This window comes from Pundamilia nyererei, unplaced genomic scaffold, assembly GCF_000239375.1.
Source record: "Pundamilia nyererei isolate P.nyererei 1_Seehausen unplaced genomic scaffold, PunNye1.0 scaffold00126, whole genome shotgun sequence".
NCBI lineage: Eukaryota > Metazoa > Chordata > Actinopteri > Cichliformes > Cichlidae > Pundamilia > Pundamilia nyererei.
Genome location: NW_005187527.1, coordinates 1,719,268 through 1,745,680, shown reverse-complemented (window position 1 = coordinate 1,745,680; position 26,413 = coordinate 1,719,268). Strand labels below are relative to the sequence as shown.

Here is a 26,413-nt window from a genome sequence, read left to right as displayed (position 1 = left end):
CAGATTCACCCCTTTAACACGGCCATTTATCCACACCGGTAATCACCGCTTCCCTGTGCAATTATATCGCCTCTCAACTGGGAACATCATTTTTTTTTTTCCAGGGGATAATCCCACCCCTAGAAATGCCATTTTCTATTTTATGTTTACCTTTTAACCACCCTGGCAATCAGGCAAACTCTGTTTTAAAATTAGTGGCTATCAATTTCATTTTCTGTACATCTGCATTTGCTTAATAGTAAAAATGTTTTTAGTCAGAGTACCTGGCTATATAAACACAAGATTTCAGTTTCACTGTAATATCTACAGTCATGGTAAAAAGTTCACATTAAGGATTTATTAAGACTAGATTATTCTCAGTTGCAGACACCGACATGAACGGCTGAGTGCTGTAGTCCTTCCTGTTCTACTTCTTTATAGTTTGCTTGAAGTCCACTGCCTGAAACTTACGTCACAGGGACACTAGCAGACTCACAAACGTGGAAATTATAAAGTCCTCTTTACTAGTTCCATAGGAATACTGTGGGAATTAACCCTTTAAGACCTACCATAGAACCAAGTCCGCCAGAGCTTACTTTATATTTTTACATGCTGTAGGGCCATTTTTGGGAGCATTTCAAGTTGCTATACATCAATACAACTGTTATAGCCCAAATATTAATAATATGTATGTATTAAGTCCATAGTAACTACATAAATTACAAAAAAGTGCAATAAAGTACAAAAAAATAGAAAATCGTTTTTGTTTTCATATATTTCTAGTTAGAGAAATTTAAGAGGTTTATCCCTCAAAACAGTAAATACAAAAAAGTTGCACAAAAGAGTTTGCAACAACAGGAAATTTATTTTGAGTGTCTTCATAGTTTTGTTTTTGAGATACACCAATTTTTATATACTGCAGGAAAAACGAAAATAAATATTACAATCCAAATTTGCAAAAAAACATCATGTGCATCAAAATAAACTATTTCCAGCAGTGCAATATGAGTTCTAAGCATCCCAGAAACTATTCAGAAAAGCATAAAGTCAAACATGACTTTTAAAAACACCAGTATAGGCTTATAAGGCTACGTTTTCCGCAAAATGATGTCACTCCCGGTTTCGGGCAGGTCATGGCGGACATGCGATAGTTCGCGCTGATGGACGTAGGAAGTGTTACAAACAGCTGATCGGATCGGCAAAGTGTGTTTCTGGAATATTATGTTTTTGTTGCTGCAAGTGCTTTTTATGCAATTTTTGCAAAGCTATATGTGGAAGGAAACCGTGATCTAGGGCAAGCTGATGGCATAAGATGTAAGTACAACTCCTCCGGTTTCATATGCAAAAAAAATCATTGCGCTAGCTTACGTGGTTTCGGTTCTACAGGGATTTAAAAATAGTTACGCAAAACGGAGCGTGCCCGCTCTGACCGGTTTTAAAGGGCTAAGAGGGTAAATAGTAGCCAAGTGCTGCTAGTCAATCCACTTGATTAACTGATCATCAGCAAGTGTTAGCACCTCTATAAAAGCATAGGTTGTGGCAGTTTACTGCTCTGGAACATTCAGATGTGTGTTAACTCAATGCCAAGGATGAAAGACATTAAAGTGTTATAAGGCCAAGACTTCTGGAACAATGGTTGTTGGACAGATGAGACCAAAGGTGAGATGACTGACCATGTGCCAACACAGCACATCAGCACAAACATCTCAAACCAACCATTAGTCATGGTGGTGGAGGGGTGATGATTTTGGTTGGCTTTGAAGCCACAGGACCTGGACACCTCAAAGTCCATAAACATTAACTATAAACTCTGTATACCAAAGCATTCAGAGAGCGTGAAGTCAACTTTGGCTAAAACTGACTCATGCAACAGGACAATGATCCCAAGCATAGCAGCAAATCTCCAACAGGAGTCCAGAAAGCTACATACTGACTGAAATGCTGCGGTGGAACGTTAAGACAGCTGTGTACAAATAAATCCCTGCAAACCTCAAATGAACTGAAGGAGCACTGTAAAGAAGAGTGAGCCATAATGTGGTCTAGCTACATCTGCAAAGTACCAGATGAGTTTTAAATGCCCCGGTACATGAGGGCTTGAACTTGCACGAGGCTGTACTTTCTTTATACCTCAAATATATATTCATATGAGCTTGTATTTTCTTTTCATTGTTGATATTACTTTCAAACTGTGTGGAACTTTAAAATGCATCCTTTAGGAAGCTTATTTTCACAAACTGAGACAGAAATCTCTACTTGAGTTGCACATTCATCCATCACACTCTCCAGTTTTACTCCTCTGAAGGGTTTTACCCTGAGTTTCATTCATGGATTATTCAGAGCTGAATTTATGGATTTTTTTTTTATATGACATTCATTTAGTTTTCTAGTCTGTGGACAGTAGATTGATTTAACAATTGATCCATTTTAAAACAAAATAAAACAAGAACTTTTCTATGTATTGCCTGCAAACCAGCACATAGTTGGTTGAATGATATCTCATTTCTCTTTTTCACACCAGGCATTTTGAATAGTCGCAACAACAAAATGCTACTATGTTTCCATTAATATCAACTATGTCTTTGTGTCCCACTAAACTGCAACAGTGTGACAGGAAGCCAGCATGAACACCTTAATTGGATGGATTCGATAAAGGGTCCCCCCCAAAAAAAAATAGCAAGAAGTTTCTAACCAATCAGTGCGAATTCAGGCCACTGCACCAGTGTGAATCTGGAATGTGAGATATGTGGCAGGAAGTCACAGTCGTCAAAGCATACCGCGTGGGCTGGGGAGTGGTCAGCCATCTCTGAGTGATGAGATGACATTACAGGGCCCCTTCACACATGGGAGGAAGTGGAGCTGTTCGCCCAGGTGGTAAGATTAAAAAAAAGAAGGTGTCTGAACAAGCAGTCTAATGCTCGCTGGCATTTCAGCTGGGAGTGAAGAGGGTGTGGTTTGGTGATGTATCTGCTGTCACAGTACTGACTCCCACGCAGGACCTTATGAACGTGGACTGGAGAGCTCAAGGGCGAAACGCCACTGAACTTCCGTACAATCTGCTAAGTAGATTTACAGATAGCATCTAATGGGGCGATCTACTCTTCAAGAAGCTTAAATGTTGCTGCGAGATTATCCGAGGGAAAGAGAGCTGACTGGGTGCTCGTAAGGGAGAGCGCTGACGGTGTAGGAACGCCGAGCTCGAGCAACTAAATCAAATCAGATTTGTGCCTCGACATCACCATTTCTGTTATTAATGATCCAAAATCCTTACATGAGTTCACAACGGCGAGCCGCGCACCCTGTTGAGACGCAGACTCCTGGTCACACAGGTGGTGTTTACTTTAGGTGTAACCGCTGCGTTACAGACTCTGCAAATCGCGCGCATTATAACCAGGCTGCAGTGTAAGCGAGAGCCATGTGTACAGCATCGATTTCACAGTTTAACCTGCCAACAGTGAAGGATAGAGACTGGTAGCAGGTGCTGGGTAAAACCTGCCAAAACAATCTACGCCATTATTCAATTACGGGCCCCCAGAACCTGTTAGGTGTGTTGTTATCACTGGCGAAAAGAATTAAAAACCAATTAGGCAAGTTTGAAACGAGAAAAAAACAAAAAGCGAATGGATGAATAAATATGAGAAATTACACCGCAACTTTACGAGGCGCGAGCTCCGGGATTACTGCGGCCCCAATCAAACGAGGCAATCGATTCCATGATCGTATGTCCTGGCTTAGCTTCCAAAGAGTGAGCCGTATCTGACAGGGCTGAGCTGGATCCCACTGTGAAAGGCAGGATTTTACACTGTCCTTATTAGCTGCAAACAGTGGGGGGAACCAGTGGCTTATGTATAGCAACAGACTGCCAGCAGGTTTTTCCTCCTTTGTTCTTCCACTCTCTTCTTGTCTTCTGCCTTTCCGTTTCAGCTCGTCTGCCGAGCACAGTGAAGTGTAAGTTTTGCAAAGTGAACAGCGCAAATACATTTCCCTCATATCCACTACTTCATCTTTTTTGTGTTTGTGTGTGTGGGGGGCAGGTGGTGGGAGGGTAAGGGACATGATCGCCTGCCTGGATCATCGAAACTGCACAGAAAGATACATGTAATTACCAAAAGAGCGCGGTCGACGTGAGGGGAGGAGGACAAGGAAGACAACCACAGGCTGTCAACGGCAGAGCACTGCAACACAGGTCGGAATCTTGTGCGACAAGACGGGGAAGATGACGGGCCTGCTGAGGAGATCTAAGCGCTTCATTACAGCCGAGGAAGGAGCGGTGGGTGTGTAGGAGGGAGACGCAGTTGTGTTGACCTCTCATGAGCTCGGCCTTCGGGAGGAGTTGTTAAAGTGGAAGTTACACCGAGAGAAAGACGGAGCGAGCGAGGAAAGAAGGCTGTAATAAGGCACGATGAGAATACGCTTGCATCTCTCCGCTTGGCTGCGGAAAGTCAAGGTGAGAGGGCGGGGCGGAGACAGATGTCAGCCATAAGAGCGTGCTCGTGTTTATGAGTCATCATAAAGGGTCAGCGTGTCACTTGTGCCCGAAGTTGGCCTTGCTAATATGTAAACTGCACAGAGGGGCGTGTGCAATCTGCTGTGTTGCAAAAAGAAAGAGTCGTCGGGCAGATTAAAAATTAGTCATGTTCACAGGACTCTGATGAATTCCTGAGGTAAATACAAGCGCATGCTATTAAGCTTTATTTAGTAAGCGCTTAATGTTTCAAATGCAAAATGTATAAATTCCTTTTTTATTGTTTCACCTTTATGTTGGCGCTGCTTTCCCACCCTCATCGTTCAACGCGGTGGCATTTCCTCATCCAAGAAACTCGCAGCTCATATCGAATAATTATCCAGACAGCAGCTCAAATGAAAACATGACGGATCGCGCCGCGCGTGCCACAGCGCCAGCACGGGCAAACACTGGCACCCACAACGGTAATTGTTCTAACATTTCTTCCATTACAACTGATGGAGCGGGTCGAATCGCAAATTAATAAAATCAATATTGTATCTGCAACATGTGTCCATCGATTTGGCACAGCCCTCCGCTGTTATTGACAGCGGATCCAATCGCACAATCTCGCCGGCTTATAGAGATGTGGAGAGGACGGCGGTAATTTGTCCTAAAAGGAAAAAGAAAGAAAAAGAAGCTCCTCAAGCAGAAAACAGATAAAAGCTGTCAGCGAAGGTGGTTGGGGAGAAGAGAAGGGGCAGATGAGACTCTGGAGTGAGGGAACAGAGGTGGCAAATAAAGGGAGATAGAGAGGGAGGGGTGGGGGAGGCCAGCGAGAGGACTTAAAGGACGAAATGTTAGAGAAAGTGAGGGTAAAAAAAAAAAAAAAAAAAAAAAAGAGTATTAGGATTGAGAGGGAGAGCTTGTCAGTGGAATACAGAGAAAGAAGAGTTGGAGTCATGGGTGGCTGCTCCTCTTATTAAACACTCAAATCCTTCAGTCAGTCTCAGGAACTCGGTAAGGAGACTTGTGTTAAAAGCCGTTCCACAATTGAGCTGCCATGTCTCTATCCATACCTCATTTCCAATTAACACACAAACCACTTAAATCTATTGTGCTTTTTTTTCCTCATCCTCCCCATTGAGACTTATTTTCGCAAGACACGTAGCCATAATCAAACACGTAAGCATGACACACAAATGTGAAGGAAGCACTTTCAGTGTGATTCAGTCCAGCCAAAAGGTTCTGATTGATTCATTTGGGAGGTGTGAAGAGAGTTTACCACAGATGAATTCATTCATATCGCCGCCACCGAATCCGTTTCAAATGCGTCTCCAGTGACCGCTTGTGATTACACTTTGCTTCCACACTCAATATACAAATAAACTGCTACATGACTGCCGCCATGTTTATGCATTGCCAGCAGATTTCTCGATCTTATGGCCATATCTGGGAGCGATCCATAGTTAAACCACACAAGGTGCCTCGGTATTTCTCCCTCGTGGAACCCTAATAGGAGTCCTGGGTATTAAAGCAATTAAGCTGCAGAAACTGTTTTACAGCATTATGGGAATGCAGTCAAGTTATGAGTTATGGTTTCTTTTTTTTTTACTGTTTAAGTCAGACTTATCGAGTAAGAGAAAACATTAAAGAGATCGCTGAATGAAAATGCCACTGGGTCCTGAGGGTATTGCAGAATTTTCCATCACCTTAGGGGACAATTGCATGTGTTACAGGGATCCAGACAGGACAGGAAAACCCAGCTTCTGCATTAGGCAGCAGCTTTTTTACAGCATAATATATGGAGCCATAATGCGTGTGTCTATTATTTCAGAAATCTGACACCAATAGAATAAATTGGAAGTAATTGTAAGAGGGTGGGATGGGGGTGGAAGTTCTTATGTTTTTTCCATGCTGTTCAAGCATGTGGAAAGGGCAAAAATAATTTCATTTCCCATCGAACTGGAGGTCAATTACATTAAGGTCCGGCTGAAAACAATGCCTATGTGTTGGAGAAAAGAAAGAAAAAATGACTCCAACCTACACTCGGTGGACTGGAGTAGCAACAATGTAAATTAAGCAACCGACATAATCATGAGGAAAAAAATTGCCATGTCCATCTGAGTAGTCAAAGAGAGCAAGAGTCAACCAATCTTATTGTTTCTCTATGATAAGAAAAAATAATGTCCACACTCCCAGTTAAGGTTTCTAAGAACGAGCCTCGTTCACTGATATGTGCACAGAAATGTTCTTACACTGTGCAAAAGTGTGCGCGTGCAATTTCTACAGGTAAAATCTTGAGGACCAAATGATAAAATAATATCTTTTTACGTGTCAGCAAGTATAAAATGGTTTCTCACACATGTGGTAAGTCTTCCTTGCAAGTGACACTGGATGACCCATCTAGGACTGTGTGCTGCAGGCTAATTTCAAAGAATCGGGCCAGTGAATCATCGGTCACTGTCTCCAACTTGCAGCTTGATTATTAACTAAAGAGGGAAAAAAGCCACAAGTTTCTTGTAATAAACCAGTGTAGCTATTAAGCAATGTAGTTATTGTAGCCCTCGAGGACTTGTGCTGTCTTTGTGTTTAAAATGTTAGAATTAAACTCATTTGTTGGCAGTTACTGTGTGTTTTAAGAATTACCCCAAATTAAACACACATAGCTGAGATCTTACTGACCGGTAATAACCCAACCGGCCTAAAGCCCATACCTTAAAGCAGGGGTGAGAAACCAGGACTGTTGTGGAGGGCCACACCAGTAAGTTAAACTCAGTTCTGCTGAAAATAATTTTCCCTCTTTATTATCTCATTGGTAATCACAATAATAATAATTATAATAATTATAATAAAGTTGATTTGTACAGCACTTTTCAAAACTTGAGTTTTAAACTGCTTTCCGTGCGGCGCTCCACAACAGTCCCAGTTTCTGATGTAGCCCCTTGGTAAAAGTGCCCGCCTCCGCTAAAGCCTTTCTCATGATCCTGCGCGTATTTCAAGACTCTAGCTGCCTCATGGTCAAAATGGTAAACTAGTGAAATGCTTGAGTTCAAAAGGTTGAAAACTTGAGTAGATGCAAGTGTGACAGACGAAAAAAGTGACTGAAAGTGGGCTACTGTTCATTGCAGTGGCTTTATCCTTGTTAGTATCCCAAGACAATGACACCTAGGAAAGACACTGGCACTGGGTGACTGAAATAGCATAATGTGCATATTACAGCGAGGAATAATAAGACCATTTGCTAGCTCTGGATCACAGACAAAAAGGGCTTTCACTTCACAACATGAAAGCTACTGTCAGGCCCACTACTGAGGGAACCATGTAAGGACATCAAATGTTAAAAGATGGCTTTGATTTGAATTACTACAACTCACTTCAATGCAGCCGCTGTAGACTACACAGCTAAATGCCCATGACTAAATATTTCCCCCTTTTTTGAGCATCAGGATTTTTGGCAGGCGTAATTATTGTGACTTTGGTGTTCCACTTCAAAGTTCATTAAAAAGACAATAGCAAAGGTCATATGGCAATGTCCATGCCACTTCCTTTAGCCTCGCCTGGATATCCTCTCAGCACGCTCATCCTGTCACCCCATGCTGATCCTTCCATTCCCTGTCCAAATGTTTTCACTTAGGTTATGTTGCAGCCTGACAGTGTTTTTCACCTGCTGCACTAATTAAATCATTTTTATTTACCCCCTTCAGAGATGCCTCACTAGTGTGAACATTAGCCGGCGTCCACTGAGCTGAACTGAACTGAGAATGAGTACTTTTCTTTTTGATGAAAGTCGAAACGGCCTTTCTTGCTGTGATGGAAATAGAGACTTGACATCACCAGACGTGATTCCTCAAAGATATTAATGCGCTTTGAACCGAGGGAGCTGATGGGAAGGTTGTGACAAGCGCCATTTAAAAAAACAAGAGAAAGCCTGAATGCATTATGGGATATATGCCTTACTCCGTTTTGGAACAGCAGCAGCACTAACAGGTTGATGAAAAACGGATTAAAAGTTCAAAAATGATTTGCTCGCTTCTATTTTTATAAATTGCACGGCTCCAAAAACGCCACTCGGAGTAAAATAAGTGTAAACTGTAACACTGTTGATCTAACTGATGCCACATGGAATTAATACGACGCAGGAAGCGTTAATCACCTGTCAGTTATAACAAAGAGACGGCTTGATAAACAACAGCGCTGCATCAGCAGGTAGCGTTTCTCTAAACTGATAAACTGTATTATTTTTCACAGGTAAGCAACACTGTCATTCACATTTCCTGCGCTCGTGCAGGGTGTTATGTTTTCGGATAACAGAAACCATCGCGCGTCTTCGCGCTCACTGCAGGGTCCTAATCTTTTCCACTAGACTGGATGACACATCTGAGATATTTAGTATTTCCGACCATTTCTGATGAGGCGCTGTTGTTAAGAGGAAACGAGAATGGGCAAGAACATTAGGAGAGCTGGGGGATACATACTGTAGGGCACACATTCATACTGGACTTCCAGGTATTTGTAGGTTCCCGGGCACGGGTCAGGAAATACGTCTGGTCCTGCCACAACAGCACACTGGGTCCTGTTGTTACATCTGAAAGCAAAGAAAAGTCATTCTGTTAAAATAAATAAATAAGTAAAGCATTGGATAATCACGTCCTTGTGAATGGCCACAATAGACAGTGGCACATTAGTCAGACATTTAGTGTGTGGTTAATGAACTTTAAAGCACTTTATCCCGTAGAAGAGATTAAGACGATCACAAAGCTCCACTGTTTATGAACTCAACTCATCTACTTTTATGCCTCGAATTCACGGGATACTTTTATTTTAATTAATTTATTTCTATTTTTGGATTTCTCGGAGGAAGACTGACAAAATATGCGATCACGATGTCGCTAAACCTAGAGACTACACTAACACAAAGTCTGTTACAGACTGGAAATATGAATGGAAGCAAACAAGGGCGGCCTAATCAATCAGGAAATGAATTCACACGTTTATCTATTTATTTATATTTATCTATAACTCCTATGGTTCAACTGCCGTTTCTAAAAACACAGAATTTTCAGTGATTCAAGTCGATCCAGACACAGAATAGTTCAACTGTTTGATCGCTATTAGCTGTTAGTGTTTCTACATTAATGCAAATTTCAGAGTTGATGTATTTTTGTTGATGCATGTCTGTGGACTGTGGGAGGAAGCTGGAGTACACAGAGGAAACCTACACAGGCACCGGGAGAAGATACAAGTCGCCACAGAGAAACGCAGCATTTAGATCTGAACCAGGAACCTTCTTCCTGTGATAGGATTGTGCTACCAATGCACCTCATAGACTGCATATATGGTGTTTTTCACAGCTAATATAATATATGCAATATCTCATACAACACATATGAGCAACGACTAGTGGATAACAATACTGACAAGAGACTTGTTTAGATATGCTGCCCTAAATAAAGTAGAAGAGAGAGAAGATAGCTCTGACATTGGAAGCTCTTGAAATTGCCACAGGCAGCTAGCAGCATAACAGTTGGTGGCTGTCTGCTAGGCAATGAGCTGATTTCACTCATGAACTGAACCTCTAAATTGTATTTGTCGTGATGATGGTTTGGGGAATTTTTCATTCAAATATCCAACAAATAACATGACTTGCTAACTGGTCATTTCACAAGCGAAATTTTAGTATTTATATCTGTAGTATGGATATTTGCACATACACACCAATGTGCAGTGTTGGGAAGGTTACTTTTATACATTTTAAATGTATTCCACGACAGATTACAGATTACATGCCCCAAAATGTATTTTGTAATGTTACTCAATGAGAGTAACGTATTCTGAATACTTTGGATTACTTAATATATTATCATGCTTTTTACAACTACATGAATGTACTATTGCTGTGTGATTTATTACTATTACTGAAGGATACTCACCATACCAATACCAACTAGATTTTTAAATCTTAATATAAAATGAGTAACAGTAGGGTGGACATTAGGTAAGGCTGCACTTTTTGCAGTGATCTCATATAGAAAACTATTCGGTGCGTATATAAAACAGGTGTTTGGGTTTCCACCGGCGTGGAATTACCAAAAATAGAGAGGGCATAGCCTAACATATGAAACAGGAAAAGACCGCCGTGTAATCCCTTAATTTCAACAAAGTAACTGTATTCTAAATACCACCTTTTTAAACGGTAACTGTAACGGAATACAGTTACTCATATTTTGTATTTTAAATACGTAACGCCGCTACATGTATTCCGTTACTCCCCAACACTGCCAATGTGCTATGATGACAAAACTTGCTACCATTAGCTGAAGACACTAACGTTTTGTCTCACTATGGCCTCTTCTGGCCACAACGAAAGCAAAAATGACTAAATTGATAAAACCGGGGCCTAAAAACTAGATTTCACAAAGAACTGTGTGATGCCACAGTGGCCACATCCACGTTTTGTATACAGCCAGCGCTTGAGAGACATGTTGTAAATGAATAACGATCATAAAGTTCACTTTAATTTAGGTTCAGGTGACGCAGTCAGGGGCAAATTCATCTTTCTGTGAAGGATTAGAGTGGGAAGTCACGGACTTACGACCAGGCTTCAACCACATACAGGTAACATTGTTATGACTGCATGATGGATGGTGGCAGCGGCGGTAGAGAGGACGGAGTAGACACAATCGACCGAGTGCGAAATCAGCTCCCACATAAAATGTAGGTCTTCATTAAAAAACACAATTACGGTGCCTGTGGTAGTCTCATGTGCCATTTTGTTTTTGGCAGTCATCAATCAAAGCCCCACTCCATATGCACGGAGAGCCTCTCGCCACAGATAATAGCAACACTTATCTCACAACATTAACTCTTAAATCTTTTGACAGGTATCGATCTTTTCCAGCTCTGCATCTATTTAAAAAGTGAAGAAAAATAAGAGGATACGAAGGTGGGACAGGCTTCTGTTCAAAGCACCGGGTTGCATATGTGATCTTAGTGAGGCCCTCCTGCTCCGAGCTCCAGTGTATACAGGATTGCCATTCGTCAGATCTATACTCGTTTACAGACCGCCATTATATTGCCATATATAAAAGGTATTTATGCCCCACCAAGGCCGTTCACAGCGCAAGTCTTGTGAAGGTCAAGGCAGGGTCTGACACAATGATTCATACACCACAATTAAAGGATTCTCTACACCTTAATTAACATTGATTGGCTGCTGACTAATCAATCGCACCAGTGACGGACAAGCAAAAAAGGGGCCCCATCTCATTTCGAGCCAGCCAAGTAATGAGATATGGTCTGCCGACTCTCGACTCGTGTGAGCTTTATGTGTTACGTGACCAGCTCCCACCTCCTTCCAACATCCGCCTCATCTTCTGCCGCTCGCCTCATCCGACCGTCAGCACCATGAAGACTTAAACTGCAGGCAGTAAGCGCCAGTCGAACAATAAGAGGTCAAGCCTATGAAAGTGGGGAACAATTATCAGGGCTCATCTCTATACCCTTTTTCTTTGCCATACTTTCTGCTTTATTCTACTTAGAGCCCGGAGGATTTGTAATCAGCAGGTTCAAAGATGATATGTCAGAAAGAACTGCAAAGGAGATGGTCGGCAGAGATGCATCTAGCTAGAAGCTGGATATTGCAACACATACACACATTTTTCCTAACTATATTGCACAGTAGCTGTTGTTGTGCAGAGTACTGAAGTACCGGGCTGATACCGTCTTTTAGGTTTATCGACGCTCGCTGAGAATTTAAGCTATGATCAAATCCGAAAATTTAATCATACAGTGGTTTATAATAACTTACTCTTGAGGGAATAACGTGTATTTACCGTGTATTTAATATTATTCCAAACTTAATCCCAGCCTTATCATCCATCTTGACCCAAATCCCTCTTATCAGTCCATGTTTTTAACCTACGCACACAAATGCCTCCTAATCAGTGTTCCTATAGTGTCCTGAAGTCACCCAGACACTGAAAAATAATTACAATTAAATGTATAGATAGAGGGAGATGGAGGGAGAAGCTACGGACACCACAAAGACTTCACAACACCAATTATGGGTGTTAATCGGGATTGCGTCAGACAATTGGCACTGATTTGATCCTTGAACTAGCAGTGGGGAGGGGTAATAGAGTCAGTATGAGGGATGAATTTAAATATGTATAGGCGTATGTTGCTTACACACAGCACAGCTCACTGAAGGAAGTAAACAGCAGGTGGCACGAGCTGCTGTAGGTATCGCCTTGGAAGGTTTCAGAGGCAATGAGACGCAAACGGATTTGTGTGTAGGTTCAATGGGCACATAAGCCCCTTACAGCGATGCAGTCCTTTCCATTAACCTGGCAGTATCTTAATGTGCTGGCTACATGTCCAAGCCAATGGCACTCTGGTGACAGATCAGATTACTGGAGTCAATCCAGTCAGTTCTTGAAAAAAAGACAACAGGAGCTGACGTTAGCTTGTTGCTTCAAGCTGTTTCTGGAAGTTTTTCTTAGGAGTGACTAAAACCCTAAAAACCCGCTAAAAAAAGATTGCAGTCCCATAACAACAAACGGAAACTTCAGGCTTTTATTTGTACGTTTAAACCCTATTTTAAAACACTTGACATAATTCCGAGTATAATATTTTTTGTTGATATAGCTCATGTGTAGCATTCATTTCATTGTCATGTCATTTCTCAAAAACCCAAACAAACCTTTGTTCACTTATTCAAACTGTTATGTATTTAAATGGTTATAACCTGTTACTGTGACTTCATAATAAAATGAATCGGCTATAGCCAAAAAGTATCCCATGCCAATATTACTGTCATGCTGAAAACCTGCCCTCAGCTCAATCCGTCACATGTCACATGACCTTTGACCTTGAAGGAGAGGCGACAGATCATGTGACATGATATTTTAAATCTTTCTACATGTTGACAATACACAGCACACTTGTCAATTTGCAACCAATAAATCATTAAGTTGACCTTGGAGACCTTGAAGCCAATTTTAACAGACGGCTAACATGACCCGACTCTACACCCCTACGACGTTTTATCAAAATTCATCCATTTTTGAGTCACTGGATGGCACGGATGCGAACGCTGTTTTTACTTCAGATGTGTGAGCTGCGTCTATAAGCTCCACTTCAATAATTGTGAAATAAGTTAACCAGAGCGTGAGCGGATGCATTCACATAACTGTATCTCTGACTGTCAAGACAACTATGAAAACACAGCTGCCGATTTAAGAAATCTCCAACCAGAACACGCCGTGTGTCATTTGATGTGCTGTCCAACTTCCCACAGGGTACACAGCGATGTGGAAGCACCTTGGCTTGTTCCGTGAATGTAACGGGAGAGCGTGTGAACGATGTCATGAGGACCATTAAAGTTAGAGTGTTTCAACGTTTGAATGACAAAATGCCGCCATCGACAGACTGATGAAGGCAGCAACGTTACATACGGCGTGCCTGAAAAGGGCTTTAATGACACCAAATGACAAGGACTGCATCTGGATGCAATCATGTATGAGATATGATCTCAAAAAGACCATAAGAAACATTTTGCTATTTGGTCTCCAACTACCGCATTTCTATCCACATTCCCGATTTCCCCTCCCTTATAGCTTTTTCCTCCTGTTCCCACGTCTGCTGTTTGTTATAACTGGCAGATTAGAACTCAGGCTGCCAGCTGACGAGGGGAGATGTGGCACAAAGCAGCAGAACCCTATGTAAGCACAAACCGTAATCACTATAATCGCCGGGCTGATCCGGCTGCTGCCTGTGACGACAGTAAGTGGGTCGAGTCCCCTTTGGCCCGCTGACCACCGACGCAGGTCAAATACTGTATCAATGGATCAATGGGCGGATGGACGAATGGGTGAACAAACGAATCGATAAAAGAAAAGAGGACGGAGACATGCGAAACAGACGGGGACGGTGCGGCCGCTGTCAAAGACAGACAGATCCGTACACGTTGGAGAGTAATAAAAGAGAACTGGTGTGCACCACTGTTCTCCTTTCAGAACTCAATTGATTTATATCAGGAGGGAAATACCAACCCGAGTGGAAGAAGAGAAAGGTTTGCCAGTTTTTAAAGGTTCAGCGGGGGGAGGGGGAAAAATGCTTTGCTGCATTTCCTTCCAGCATGCCAAATTGCTCTGAGCCATTTTCCATTTGTAATCCAGAATCCACATGAAAGAATTTCGCCTGAAGTAAGTCAAATATGAATGGAGACGTTTCAGCTGGCGTTCATGCACTTATTTTCGGCGTGTATGCCGAAAATAAGTGCATGCTGTTTGTTTCCTGTGCCCCTTTGTGTGCTGTGTGCACATTTGTGAGGGTTTATATTTGTGAGGAAGGAAAGGACGGAAGTGAAAGAAGAAAAAAAAGTGACGGACGGGTCAATATCCCCGTCCCTCTGTTGGGACCCATTACGCTTTAGTGATGGTCTTCGCCACCCACGATCGACTTCATTCATTATCTTTCCCAGTTGCATGCAGCAACATCCATCTTTTCCCATTCAGCCTGTCTCCTGGTGCAGCACACACACAAACACAAAAGGAACTCACAACCTTTAAAGCACCCAGAAAAAGAAAGAAAAAAATCTCAGAAAACATGATAAGAGGAAGTGAAGCGATGGCCTTGAACGCCTTGTGCATTTGGCTCCTGAGTAAAACCAAGAAGTCTTACAAGGTAGCAGGTCAGTGTTGATTAGTGGAGCTCCTTTACAGAACGAGGAATTATCAGTTAAAGCCCTGGTGGAAAAGCTCCTGTTCACACAGAGAGGCTTGTTAGGGAGCATAAGCTTGAAGTTTTCTGTAACGCTGCTATAGAATAATGTGTTTTTGACGCAATTTGGAGTTACTTCAGCCACGAGCTGGGGATTATCAGACACATTAACTACAGCTAGTGTAACAGAAATCAGCCAAATTGAACTAATTCATTAACTCCTCCTGTAAGCTCTGAGGTATAACTCTTAAACCGGACTTTTACGCTCATTTCCAGCTCTATATTTCAGTCCTGGGCTGCACTAGAGTAGCTTTGCACGATTCACAGCTGAAGCTAATCCTTATATATACACCACGCTGGACCATGTGTGGTCCAGAATTATGTTCATCCTCACTCTGAAACAAAGTTTCTTCTGATTGGCCGCCTCTCAAAAAGAGAAGATCTGAACAGATGAGCATATAAATGAACGGCCCCCAACTCGATTTTGGTCATCACACTGTTCTCCAAAAGGAGGAAAAAGCTGTTGGATATTAAATGCTTTGCACGTATGCTTATCTCATTATTTCAAACTATGGTCGGGTTCATAATAGAATCATAATGGGTCAACTTTAATATCCAGCGAGAATAGCACAGTACAGTATCTGAATTAAAGGTGAAAAACTTACGGGGAAAGAATTTTTTTTTTTTATTAGCTTCTATATTTCGTCAGCCTTGATGATAAATTGGAAAGGATTGTTTCCTGGGAGCCAATCTTCTATAATCATAACCACATCATACCTGTTACTGGCAGCCCATACATCACTTAACATGATTGACATGTTTCTAGCAACTTGACGACTTTATTATAGGAGTGTGGACTTAGAAGCTAGGAGGAAATACAGTATTTGATTATTTTACTTATTTATTTGCTCTAGATTTCTCTTCAGGCTATGAGAATGGACTCTCTGTTATTTGGTTTACCCTCTGGGACAGTGTTCCTGGGCTTCCAGTGAAACCAGCAGATGTCCAGGCCAGGACTCGTGCGCCTGTGTGTAGGTCAGAGTTCACTCTTGAACTGACATTCAACAGAGCTAATAAAAAGATGAGCAGTGATCAGACAGTAAGAGATGATTTTGAGATTGGATTTCAGCAAAACTGTTCCCTGCGTTTACTTTTACTTCCTACCTCCATGCTTCACTTCAGCCTGCTCAAACATGATTGGTCGACAGCACACATTCCCAGCGAATCACCTCAACCCAGCACCTGATGTCCTGAAAGGTAAACTAAAGAATCCTCCAAAAATAATCCAAAGCTGTAGCTGCTGCACGCCCACACCCAGCTCAGCCAGGAGGCACACCCACGTTTTTCTAAATACATGACTAAATCATGCAAAATATACTTTGAGGCGATAAATAACAACAACAAAAAAATGGATGGACTCAAACTCCTACAGACTAAGACGGTGGAAACCGAGGGATAAGACTCACAACAGCAAAATGGAAGAGACAGGGAGCGCCAGCGCTAACTGCTTAACTTTCAAAATAAGAGCGTGGGGCTTGCTAGATAGTAAACAGACCGCATAACTTACCTGGGCAGCCCACCAACATAATTGATATGCAAGGGAAATACTGTATGAGTACAAAATCTGTTCATAATTAATAACCAGTGATGCAGCCTCACTCAGCTACATAGGTCATAACAGAAAACTTTGTGTTTGTGAATGTTTATTTTATCCATTCACAGGCACACATTAGACTATATTAATATATGTACTTAAGCTGTAAAGTTAACATTTTCTAACAAAGTTGTTGATTTGAGGAAGAAGGATTCAGGCTCATTTTAAAGCAACATATATTACATCTACTTAAACTGATAGATTGAAAACACAATTCACCTCATTGTGTGCCACGTTTCCGTGGTTACTGTATCAGAGTTAGTCCGGTCTGCCAGTCTGCAGGGGAAACAAACGGAAACCAAAACTCTTGTCCTCTGCCTCCAGAGACTCAGAACCTATGAAGAGACTTCCTCACTCATATGCAAACACATAACCCCATGCTTTACCCCATCTGTAAAGCAGCGCTGAATGCAGACAACAAATTCCATCGTTTTTCTTGTCTTTTTCCATAACATCAATAGAGAGAGAGCCACTCAACACAGATTAAAAAGCAAAAAGAGGCAGATTGGGAATGAATGCAGTGCATAAAACGTAAATACAATGGCCGAGCGTGGGTACGAAGGATTTGGAGTGCATTGCCGAAGGAGCTCAATGTTCTTGAGTGCTTAAGCTCGCAGAAACGTGCAAACATCTTCATGCTAGTGCACCCGTCCTTAATATTCAGCGGATAATCGATGACTGCGAGGAGCGCTAACACACCGAAGCACTTCCTGCACGATGGGTGGCATCTGCAGCACGCCACGAAATGGAAGAAAATCATTTGTCAGACCGTTTGCACACAACAAAACATCAGCCATATTCTTTTTTTTATTTTCTTTTTTTACAGGATTAACTCAGTGGAGCTGAGTAGAAATAAATAAAGTGCTGAGTGAGTCCACAGTGCGGGGAAGATGGCGCGTCTGCGTGCATGAGCTCTGTGAACGGCCTTTATTGGGCTGCGTTAAGTACGGAATAAGACTTTCATTAAGAGCAGTCAAACAAAGGTCAGGAATGATCATCTCTCATGAACTCCTTCCACTGCTTACATAAATTCAATGCTATTTCTGAAAGAAAAAAAACTGCATCTCATTCTCCTTCCCCCCCCTCCTGACAAGCATAATCCCTCTTAACCATTCACACAGATTAGTAGCTTTCATAAGATTTTACATCACACAGTTTCCTCCCTCTCTAATATTGTATTTGGAAGATAAGCCACAGTTCATTCCGACGCAACGACAAGCTGAGAAAAACACAGCGGCGCTGGGGCACTCTGACTGGATGTGGAAACATGATTAACCACAACACAGACTGCAGTATTTTAAAGATTCAAGTCTACACTGAGTTTACGGACGGGGCGACATATAGATTCACGTGTGACGTCCTTTGCGTAGAGAACCTGAAGCACAAGCTCAGCTCGATGAACATGTGCACTTTAAACATGATTTTAAGGGTCACCTCAGTCAGAGATGTTTCAGTCTAAACATCGGTTATAGCATTTCCCCGTTTTGGTTCTTTTTCCAGTCGCTAAGCCCCAAACTCTGCCACATTGTTTCTGTGCTCATTTGCACTTTAGAGTTCCTCCTTTGTGTGGAGAAAGCTTGTTATCCAACACTCTGCATTCAACTATACACAAACAGCCTGCAGGGCAATGACACATGCTAACGGCGGCATTCATTATGACTATAAGTTGCTAGCGTACAGCCGCCATACATAAATGCAGAATGACTGCAGCAAAGCAGCTACACCCACAAAACCGTGGCCGATTCAAATGATATCTCTCCACTGCCCACAAGTGCTCATGAGGAGTCCTAATAGTTTCTCTTCACCCTTCTGGAGAGAAACAGACGCTTGGCCACACAGACTTCTGTTTGTCAGACATCATCGCCGAGCCAAGGTCTGGCCAAACAAAGGTTACCACCTCAAGGAAAGCCTTTCTCGCCACGATGATCGGGAGGAATTTATTTACTGCGGTTCACGCCGCTGTTCTGATTTCGCTCTAAACCACCAGCGGTTTCATGACTGCTGAAAGACTGATCTGCTGCAGTAGGCATTTGGTAAATGCACGGGTTGCACTTGCACTCCTACCAAACGTGGACTCACTAGTTTCGTGAGAGAGGTTTAGTTACTCAGCACAACTTGCTGTGCTTTGAAATTTAACTGATTAACAGCAAGCAGTTTGAACTGTTGCACAGGATGTGGTCAAAGAAGACAAGCCCTTGGGGGATTTCTGCTGTTATTTGCTGCATTTTGCAGCACCAGTGAGTGTGACTAAATCTAAAAGAGCTGGAATACTGCTGCGTCTAAGTAACTTGATGCTTGAGAGGAAGACAAACCTTTGAGCTCCTCGGTGGAGGTTTATTTCACCTTTAGTTCACCCTAACAGCTTCCAAGTCACTCTGCTACTGCAGGTAGACAGTTTGAAAAAAGAAAAAGTGTAGCTCATAAAAGTAAGCCCCAGCATTGAACTTGTGAATTCAGAATGTGGAGTACACAAAAGTAAAAAAAAAAAAACGCACTGTGTCTCTGGATGTGAAATGGGGAAACAAAGGCAGGTGATAAAAACGTCATCATGGAGTAAAAGTATTAGAACAACACCAAATTTCCTTTGCGAGAACTGCAAATCAAACTTCTCTTCTTGGTGTTTTGAAGCGCCCGGCGTCATGCTGTGGACGGCTCAAACTCATTCGGCTAGCCTGCTTCAAATTAATCCATCTATTTATGTGCCACAAAAGGTATTAGATGATGCAATTTCTCTCTCCACCTGAAAGGTCAGTCCGTGATTCTGCACATGCTGTCGACATCCATCTGGCTGCGCACACCGAAATTCCATTAAAGTATAAATTTGGCTCATGCTGGAGAGTGCTGAGGGAGTTCGACGCTTCCAAATTCAACATTAGCCAAAAAAAAAAAAACCAAGTGAAAGAACAATCCCATGAAGCCGGTTTCATAAGGAGAGCGTGCAGATCGACACTATGCTGCAAGTATATTGCTTAAATTATACAATAAAAGCTCGGCCGTGTAAGATGGTTAATTTAGACGAGTGTTAAGAGTTCAGTTGCACTCCTTCACACATCAGTGACACACTCTTCTGGAGACAACACAGCTCGTGCGGCGAGTCCTCTCTGTCGTAAGTGTTCTTTTTTTCCTCTTTTTTTATGTATATGTATGCATTCACATGTGCAGCTTATCTTCGCTTTTCAAGGCAGGGATACAGCAAGTGGTCTTTTTTGGAGCACAGACATGGCTGTCTATCTCAAAAGGGCAAAGATAAAACTCCCCTGAATAATCCTCAGCCATTTCCTTGGATGTCTGGAGATAAACATCTTGAAAATTGTGCAGCTCAGAAGAGAGCAAAAGAACAATGTTTTCTTGAAACTTGATAGTGATTCCGAGGCTTGCCAATATTAGTTTAAACACACAAACACACGCACAATTTCAACCGCAGCCTTACATCCATAGTGGAAATTCGAATAAATAATGCATTATCTGCACACTGTTTCCTTTGTTTTATCCCGTGACTAAACTAAATCCAACACAAACATTTTTTGAAACAGTACATTTCCATTTTGATGCAGACTTTTATCGAACGGCTGTGAAGCGGAGCTCTGTGTAAGTGGTCACATCGCAGACATACGCCGATCAGGCATAACATTATGACCGCTGACAGGTGGAGTGAATAACACTGATTATCTCTACATCATGGCACCTGTTAGTGGGTCAGATATATTAGGGAGCAAGTGAACACTTAGTCCTTAAAGTTGACAGCCTAAATGGACAGGATCATTGATGCACATGGGGAGGGAAGGCTGGCCCATGTGGTTGGACCCAACGAACTACTACCACGAACTACTGCAGCTCAAACTGCAGAAAAAGTTCACGCTGGTTCTGATAGAAAGATGTCAGAATGCACCGAGCATCACGGCAGACCAGTCAGGCCCTGTCCATCACCCGCTGTCCATCACCCGCTGTCCATCACCGAAAGCACCAACAATGAGCAAGTGAGAACTGGTCCATGGACCAATGGAAGAAGGTAGCCTGGTCTGGCGAGTCATGTTTTCGTCTACATCACGTGGATGGATCATGTGGACTACATCACGTGGATGGATCATGTGGACTACATCACGTGGATGGCTACATGCTTACTTGGGGAACACCTGACACCAGGATGCACTATGGTAATAAGATAAGCCTTCTTAGTGTGATGTTGTGGGCAATGTTCTGCTGGGAAACCTTGGGTCCTTCCATTCATGTGGATGTTACTTTGAAACGTACCAACTACCTATGCATTGTTGGAGACCATGTACGCCCTTTCGTGGAAATGGTATTCCCTGATGGCTATGACCTCTTTCAGAAAGATAATAGGTGCTGCCACGGAGCAAAAAAAGATTCAGGATTGGTTTGAGGAGCACAACGAGGAGTTTGAGGTGTTGACTTGGGCTCCAAATTGAATTCGTGGAGGCCCCATGTTGCAGCGTATAAGACTTAAAGTGTCTGTTGTTATCTGTGCCAGATACCACAGCACAACTGCCTCAATGTCAATGCCTCAATGGGTCAGGGCTGTTTTGGCAGCAAAAAAAGGGGACTAATCCAATATTATGCAGGTGGTCATAATGTTATGCCTGATCTATGTATATGTGATTCATATGTTGCGATATTTATGACAGTGACTAATTAAAAAGCCAGCATGACCACTCCTTTCAATCTACCAACAGGGGTTTTGGCCATGAAAAGATGCATTGTTTAATCACTTCCCAAGAATTAACAGTGACTCTCACAGAAAAGTCTTTGCACTGTGCAGAAGCTGTTACAAGTACCGTGCACTACTCAATTAAATTAACACAAAGTCCAAATGTGTGATCATGTCAGAATAAGTAAAAAAGTTTTTTTTTTCTAACAATGGATCGTCAGGACATGTCATGAAATCTTTTTGCACGAGAATAATAGGCACTGATTGGAAAAGTGATTTCACTCCTACTCGACTTACCAGAACCAACTCCCTTAAAACTATCCCGCTGACACCAGTATTCATTGCAGAATATTTGAATAAATCACCCCCATTAAAAAACAGATCAATGTGCGACCTAAGTATTAGTTACTGAAACAAAACAAAAAAGCAGGAAGTGTCTGATCCCTGGTTATGTATACCGCTATGTAAATCATAACGCCCACAGTGTCTCTCCAGGTGCTTGTATAGAGGCAGAAGGCCGGATTGAAATGTGCAGCAACTCCGCAGATCGATTTGTTTGGAGGGTGAGGCTTATTCACTGGGGCCTGCCCGTCTAATGATTTACGATTTCCAGGATGAATTTTTCTATTCTTGCCAACAAATGATGCTGCTCCACATCTTCCTGGTGACGCTTGATTTATCTTCCAGCCAAAGGCCCCTGGGACTTTCTGCCTGTAGACCCATTTTAGACTAAGCCTCATTCCAGAGGGGGGGTGAGGGGGGTGTAAAAGTGAGGATTGGGTCATATTTTTTTTTACAACCACCGTCACATGGATATTGATGTGTCACATATTCAAGAAAAACGATAATTTGATGTGCAAGGTGTGAAGCAAGATTCCTGATGGGTGTGCGGCTGTGCACCAATTCGCGAATTGGGACTTAAATTGAAATTATGCTGCTAGCATCTCTGCAGGCAGTCGAGTGGGCACAGAAATGTGCACACATGCACAGCCTTCAGTATGCTCATTCATAAAAGAATACATTTAGAAATATTATACTGACAGGCTCGGTTGATGGCTGACCGGGGTCAGCCTTTTGAACCGCTCCTGCTGAGATTCTAAGCCCATCTCAAGCATCTCTGCGAGCGTCAGATTCTTCAGCCAGATACCCAGTGGTGCCACTGCTGTGCTGGTCTTCAGAGGGATGGATGGGGAATAAAAAAAGAGAGGCAGAAATGCCACTGGTTTGACTTTTCAAGGCATCAAGCCTTGTTTGTTACGCACAAAAAGCAATGTCTGCTGCTGGTTGGAGTCAAAGGAATGCTTTGGGGAGCTTATGTGGCTGCGTGCACCGCACAGCGACAACAAAAAGATTCTAATCCTTTTCTCTGGACCGTTATTCAATCTGTGTTTTGGAAAATTGGAAGAAATTCTGAGGACAGTTCTGAAAAAAAAGAAGAAGAAAAAGCGCGCACACACACACACACACACACACACACACACACACACACACACACACACAAAACTATACCCAAGCTCAGATAGAATAGCGCTCCATTCACTGTATTTATAATCTACACACAAATCAATAAGCACACTGTATCACTGAACCCCCCTCCGCTATCTTTCTCCCTGACTTTCCTGAGTGTGCATACACATACATACACACAAACCGACACACCAACACACCAAGGCCTGCCTTTAAGCACAGATTTTTCATTTCCAGTCGTTGTCACCATGGTAACTTCCAATGTCCGACTTGCGCCAGAATGTGCTTCCAGCGCTTTCCTTCTTCAAAGCCCTTTTTCAAAGCCTAAAACCGCATTGCTTCAGTAACGGTCACCCACAGTGCTTAGCTTCTAGGAGGGTGTTCACCCGCTAATTACCTTATGTGACAAAGGTGCTGCTAATAACAAACTGCTCTACCAGTGCAAGCTATAAGATTTAGCAATTTATAAAAAAGTCCATGTACAGCTGCATGGTCTTTTAAGGCAAAATAGCAGCATGAATGAGACCGAATGCTACAAGTCACTCAAAGTGCATCAAAAAGCCAACCTCTGTTGCAATGAAGAGGAGTGCCTTGGCAGAGCCGCCTGAGCGACAATCAAATATTCCTGTGTTGACCGATCGATGAGAGCCACCCCCTGACCTTCCTCATTCACATCTCAATAATGAAAGACGAGCAGGGGTTATGAGTAACCTCGGTGCTCGATACAGGAGGTAGGGGGGGGTCAGGCGTCGATAGCTCGGCATGAGTCCAGGGCTCCATTGGCATGCGGGAAATCACCGCGGGTCTTAAGGATTTCGGCTGAAAGATGCATGGCTGGGATTAAAAGCTTGGGCTTGACTGAGCTCTCCTGTCTCCGTGGTGTCAATATGCCCAAGGTACTGTCAGTCACTGTGTACAACTTTACCCTGAGAGGAAAGTAATTGACTGACCCTGTGAGAGTACAAAGGTCCACATTCAGTCGAAGACATACCAATTACGTTGATAGTAAGGTGACAGAGTTTATTTTCATAATTTTATCCAAATCTGACATTGCCAACTACGCTTCTTCAAAGTTTTGATAAACTAGCACAATTAATGAATTAGCTATGGATAATCACTACTGCAATAAAACAATATGGAAGAAAACGCAACAATGTGAAGAACCTCTGACAAGCTCTGCAGTGCTTTAGTCGAATGTCTTCTTTGTATGAAGTCTTGGAATGCTTTTGAATCAGAGATAATGACATCTTTGCAAGACTAATTTGAAAGTATGTGTGTCGTCTCTGTTTGATCAGATCTGACACAGTTTTGACGCCAAGTTGTAACGTGTCTCATCTGCTCTTTTGTAAAAACTGAAAACCCCAAGCCTATAAAATGTCAGCAAGATCACAAAGAAATACCCGTCATAACTGTGAGGAAACCAGAGTGACAACTGAGTTGTTTTTTGTTTTTGTTTTTTTTTTAATCCTGTGCCAAACCGAAACATGTGAAATTATCAGTAATGTAAGACGGAAAAGAAAGGAAAGTAGTTAGAATTCATGATGCTGCTACTGGCAATTGTACGTTTGCCAGTAGCATACAATTTTCAGTAGTGAGTTGTTTTTTAAGCATTTTTGCTTGAAAAACAATAAATGAATGCATAAATAAGCAGTCTCTTAAAGGTTCTTAAACCTGCATTCCTTCTAAGGGCCAGCAGGGGGCGAGAGTTCTGATTTAGAAACAAACAAGCAAACAAACAAAAAAGTCAGAATGTAAATCAGAAAATTACCCTGCTTCAGCATTCTACATACAACATTCCTCATAACCAGAGCATCAGACTTTATGATGGTTCGGCAAGCTTGTTTTGCTGCTTTTCGTGTGTTCAGCTGCTAGTGGGGGGAGGGGCTGTACAAAGTTGTGTTACAGCTGGAGGAGGCAGTGACAGCACTGCTTGTATGGACATTGTCACAAATAATATTGTCTAATCCATACATTTCTATAGTGATTAGTATTGCAATATCTTTTTCTACAACCCTTTATTTTAACAGCACTTTAATCTGTATTGCTAATTCCTGAACAAGTCCTAAGACTTACATAATACTTTGATTTGACAGAGCAGGAGTTCAGGCAAGGTGAAAAAGAAGGGAACAAGAAGTTCTAAGACTGATACACTTCTGGTCTTTTCCTCTACGGCTAGAGGTGACAAGGCATCTCTTGTATTTCACCCCACGCAGCACCACTGTCCCACTGAATTTGTCAAGGGAAGCCAAGACATTTAGCTGTCTTTTAACTTCTCTTCCATACCAATAGGTCTCCTGAGATATAGCCTGAGGAGGAGGGGAGTCTCATTCTGGTGGAAAACAAAGTCTAGAGTGTGTCATCCTGTCTGTTTGTTTCTGCTCGGCTTGTTTCCCAACTCCGGTATGTATTTGGTGTCAGTGTCTGTTTGTAGCAGAAGATTTATTGCAAAACACTTTGAAAAAAATGACAGTCTTTTGGCTCACACTTTGTTGTGCTGTTGTACGGAACATAAAAACGTGTTATCCTCACCTAATTCCATCATTTCTGGCATCTATTATGACCCGAGGCCTGTCTCGCAAAGCGGGATTAGCGGGTAGGCGAGCTAACTTTGGGTTTAACCTTCACTGCTCGTCACAAAGACGTCTCAAGTTCAAACCGCGCTGCGTTGCAATGGCTGCTAATGCCACAGATCAAACCCCTGAGGTACTGTTTTATTCTGGGACCATTGATATACATGTACATAAAAGGCCATCTCTTCAGCGATCAATTGGGAAGGAAAAAGGGAGACACCATTCCTGCGGGGGCCAACGGCAGATATAAAAATACCGTCTTTTTATGAAAGCTCAGCTCAGAGAGGTGTCTTTAGAAGATGAGTTAGAAAGATGTTCCACTTTAAGCACAATTAGAAATCTCACTCTGCCTATAAAACAGGGTCTCCTTCCAAAAAAAATCCACAGCTACTTATTATCAGTGACAAATTTAATTTAATAGTTCGTATTAATAGCTGCTACAATATTCTGCAGCACTCCTGGCAGTGATTGGTGCAGCGCATTTAAAACCTGTCACTGCAGTTATGACATACATTAAGGGACATGAAGTGAAACTATTTAATGAAGAGCAATTATAAATGTAAAATGATCTGTATATTTGACTGAAATTGCGCTCCAACCAAATTGTTTTGGTTTTATAAGACAAGCTATTCCGTTTATAAGCAATGAAGTGAGAGCGTGTGATGTTTTTTTCATACTTGTGATTGATTATATACCGCTTCTGTGTTTTTAATTCTTTTTTTATTTTTTTATACCTTGCTGAATTTTATTATTTTATGCTCCTATGCAGCCTCCTAATTTCCCAACTGGAGTCAACAGTTCCATCATATCTTTTATTAAATATACTGACAGCAGGTGTTAGACTGCGTGCACAGTTCTCACCTCTTTCATGTGAACTTGCATCACGAAGAACACCCTGGGTGTTAAAAAAA

At 42.1% G+C, this 26,413-nt stretch overlaps 1 protein-coding gene across 15 annotated transcripts in view; it reads right to left on the bottom strand.

Annotated features, from left to right (window-relative positions):
* The window catches only part of LOC102199017 (latrophilin-3), a 263,343-nt gene that overhangs the window by 117,001 nt on the left and 119,929 nt on the right, over positions 1-26,413 (bottom strand). For all 15 annotated transcript variants that reach the window (XM_005743033.1, XM_005743035.1, XM_005743038.1 and 12 more), the window contains exon 5: positions 8,899-9,008. In XM_005743033.1, the coding sequence (XP_005743090.1) occupies positions 8,899-9,008 (110 nt within the window). The remainder of the gene's footprint in view (positions 1-8,898; positions 9,009-26,413) is intronic.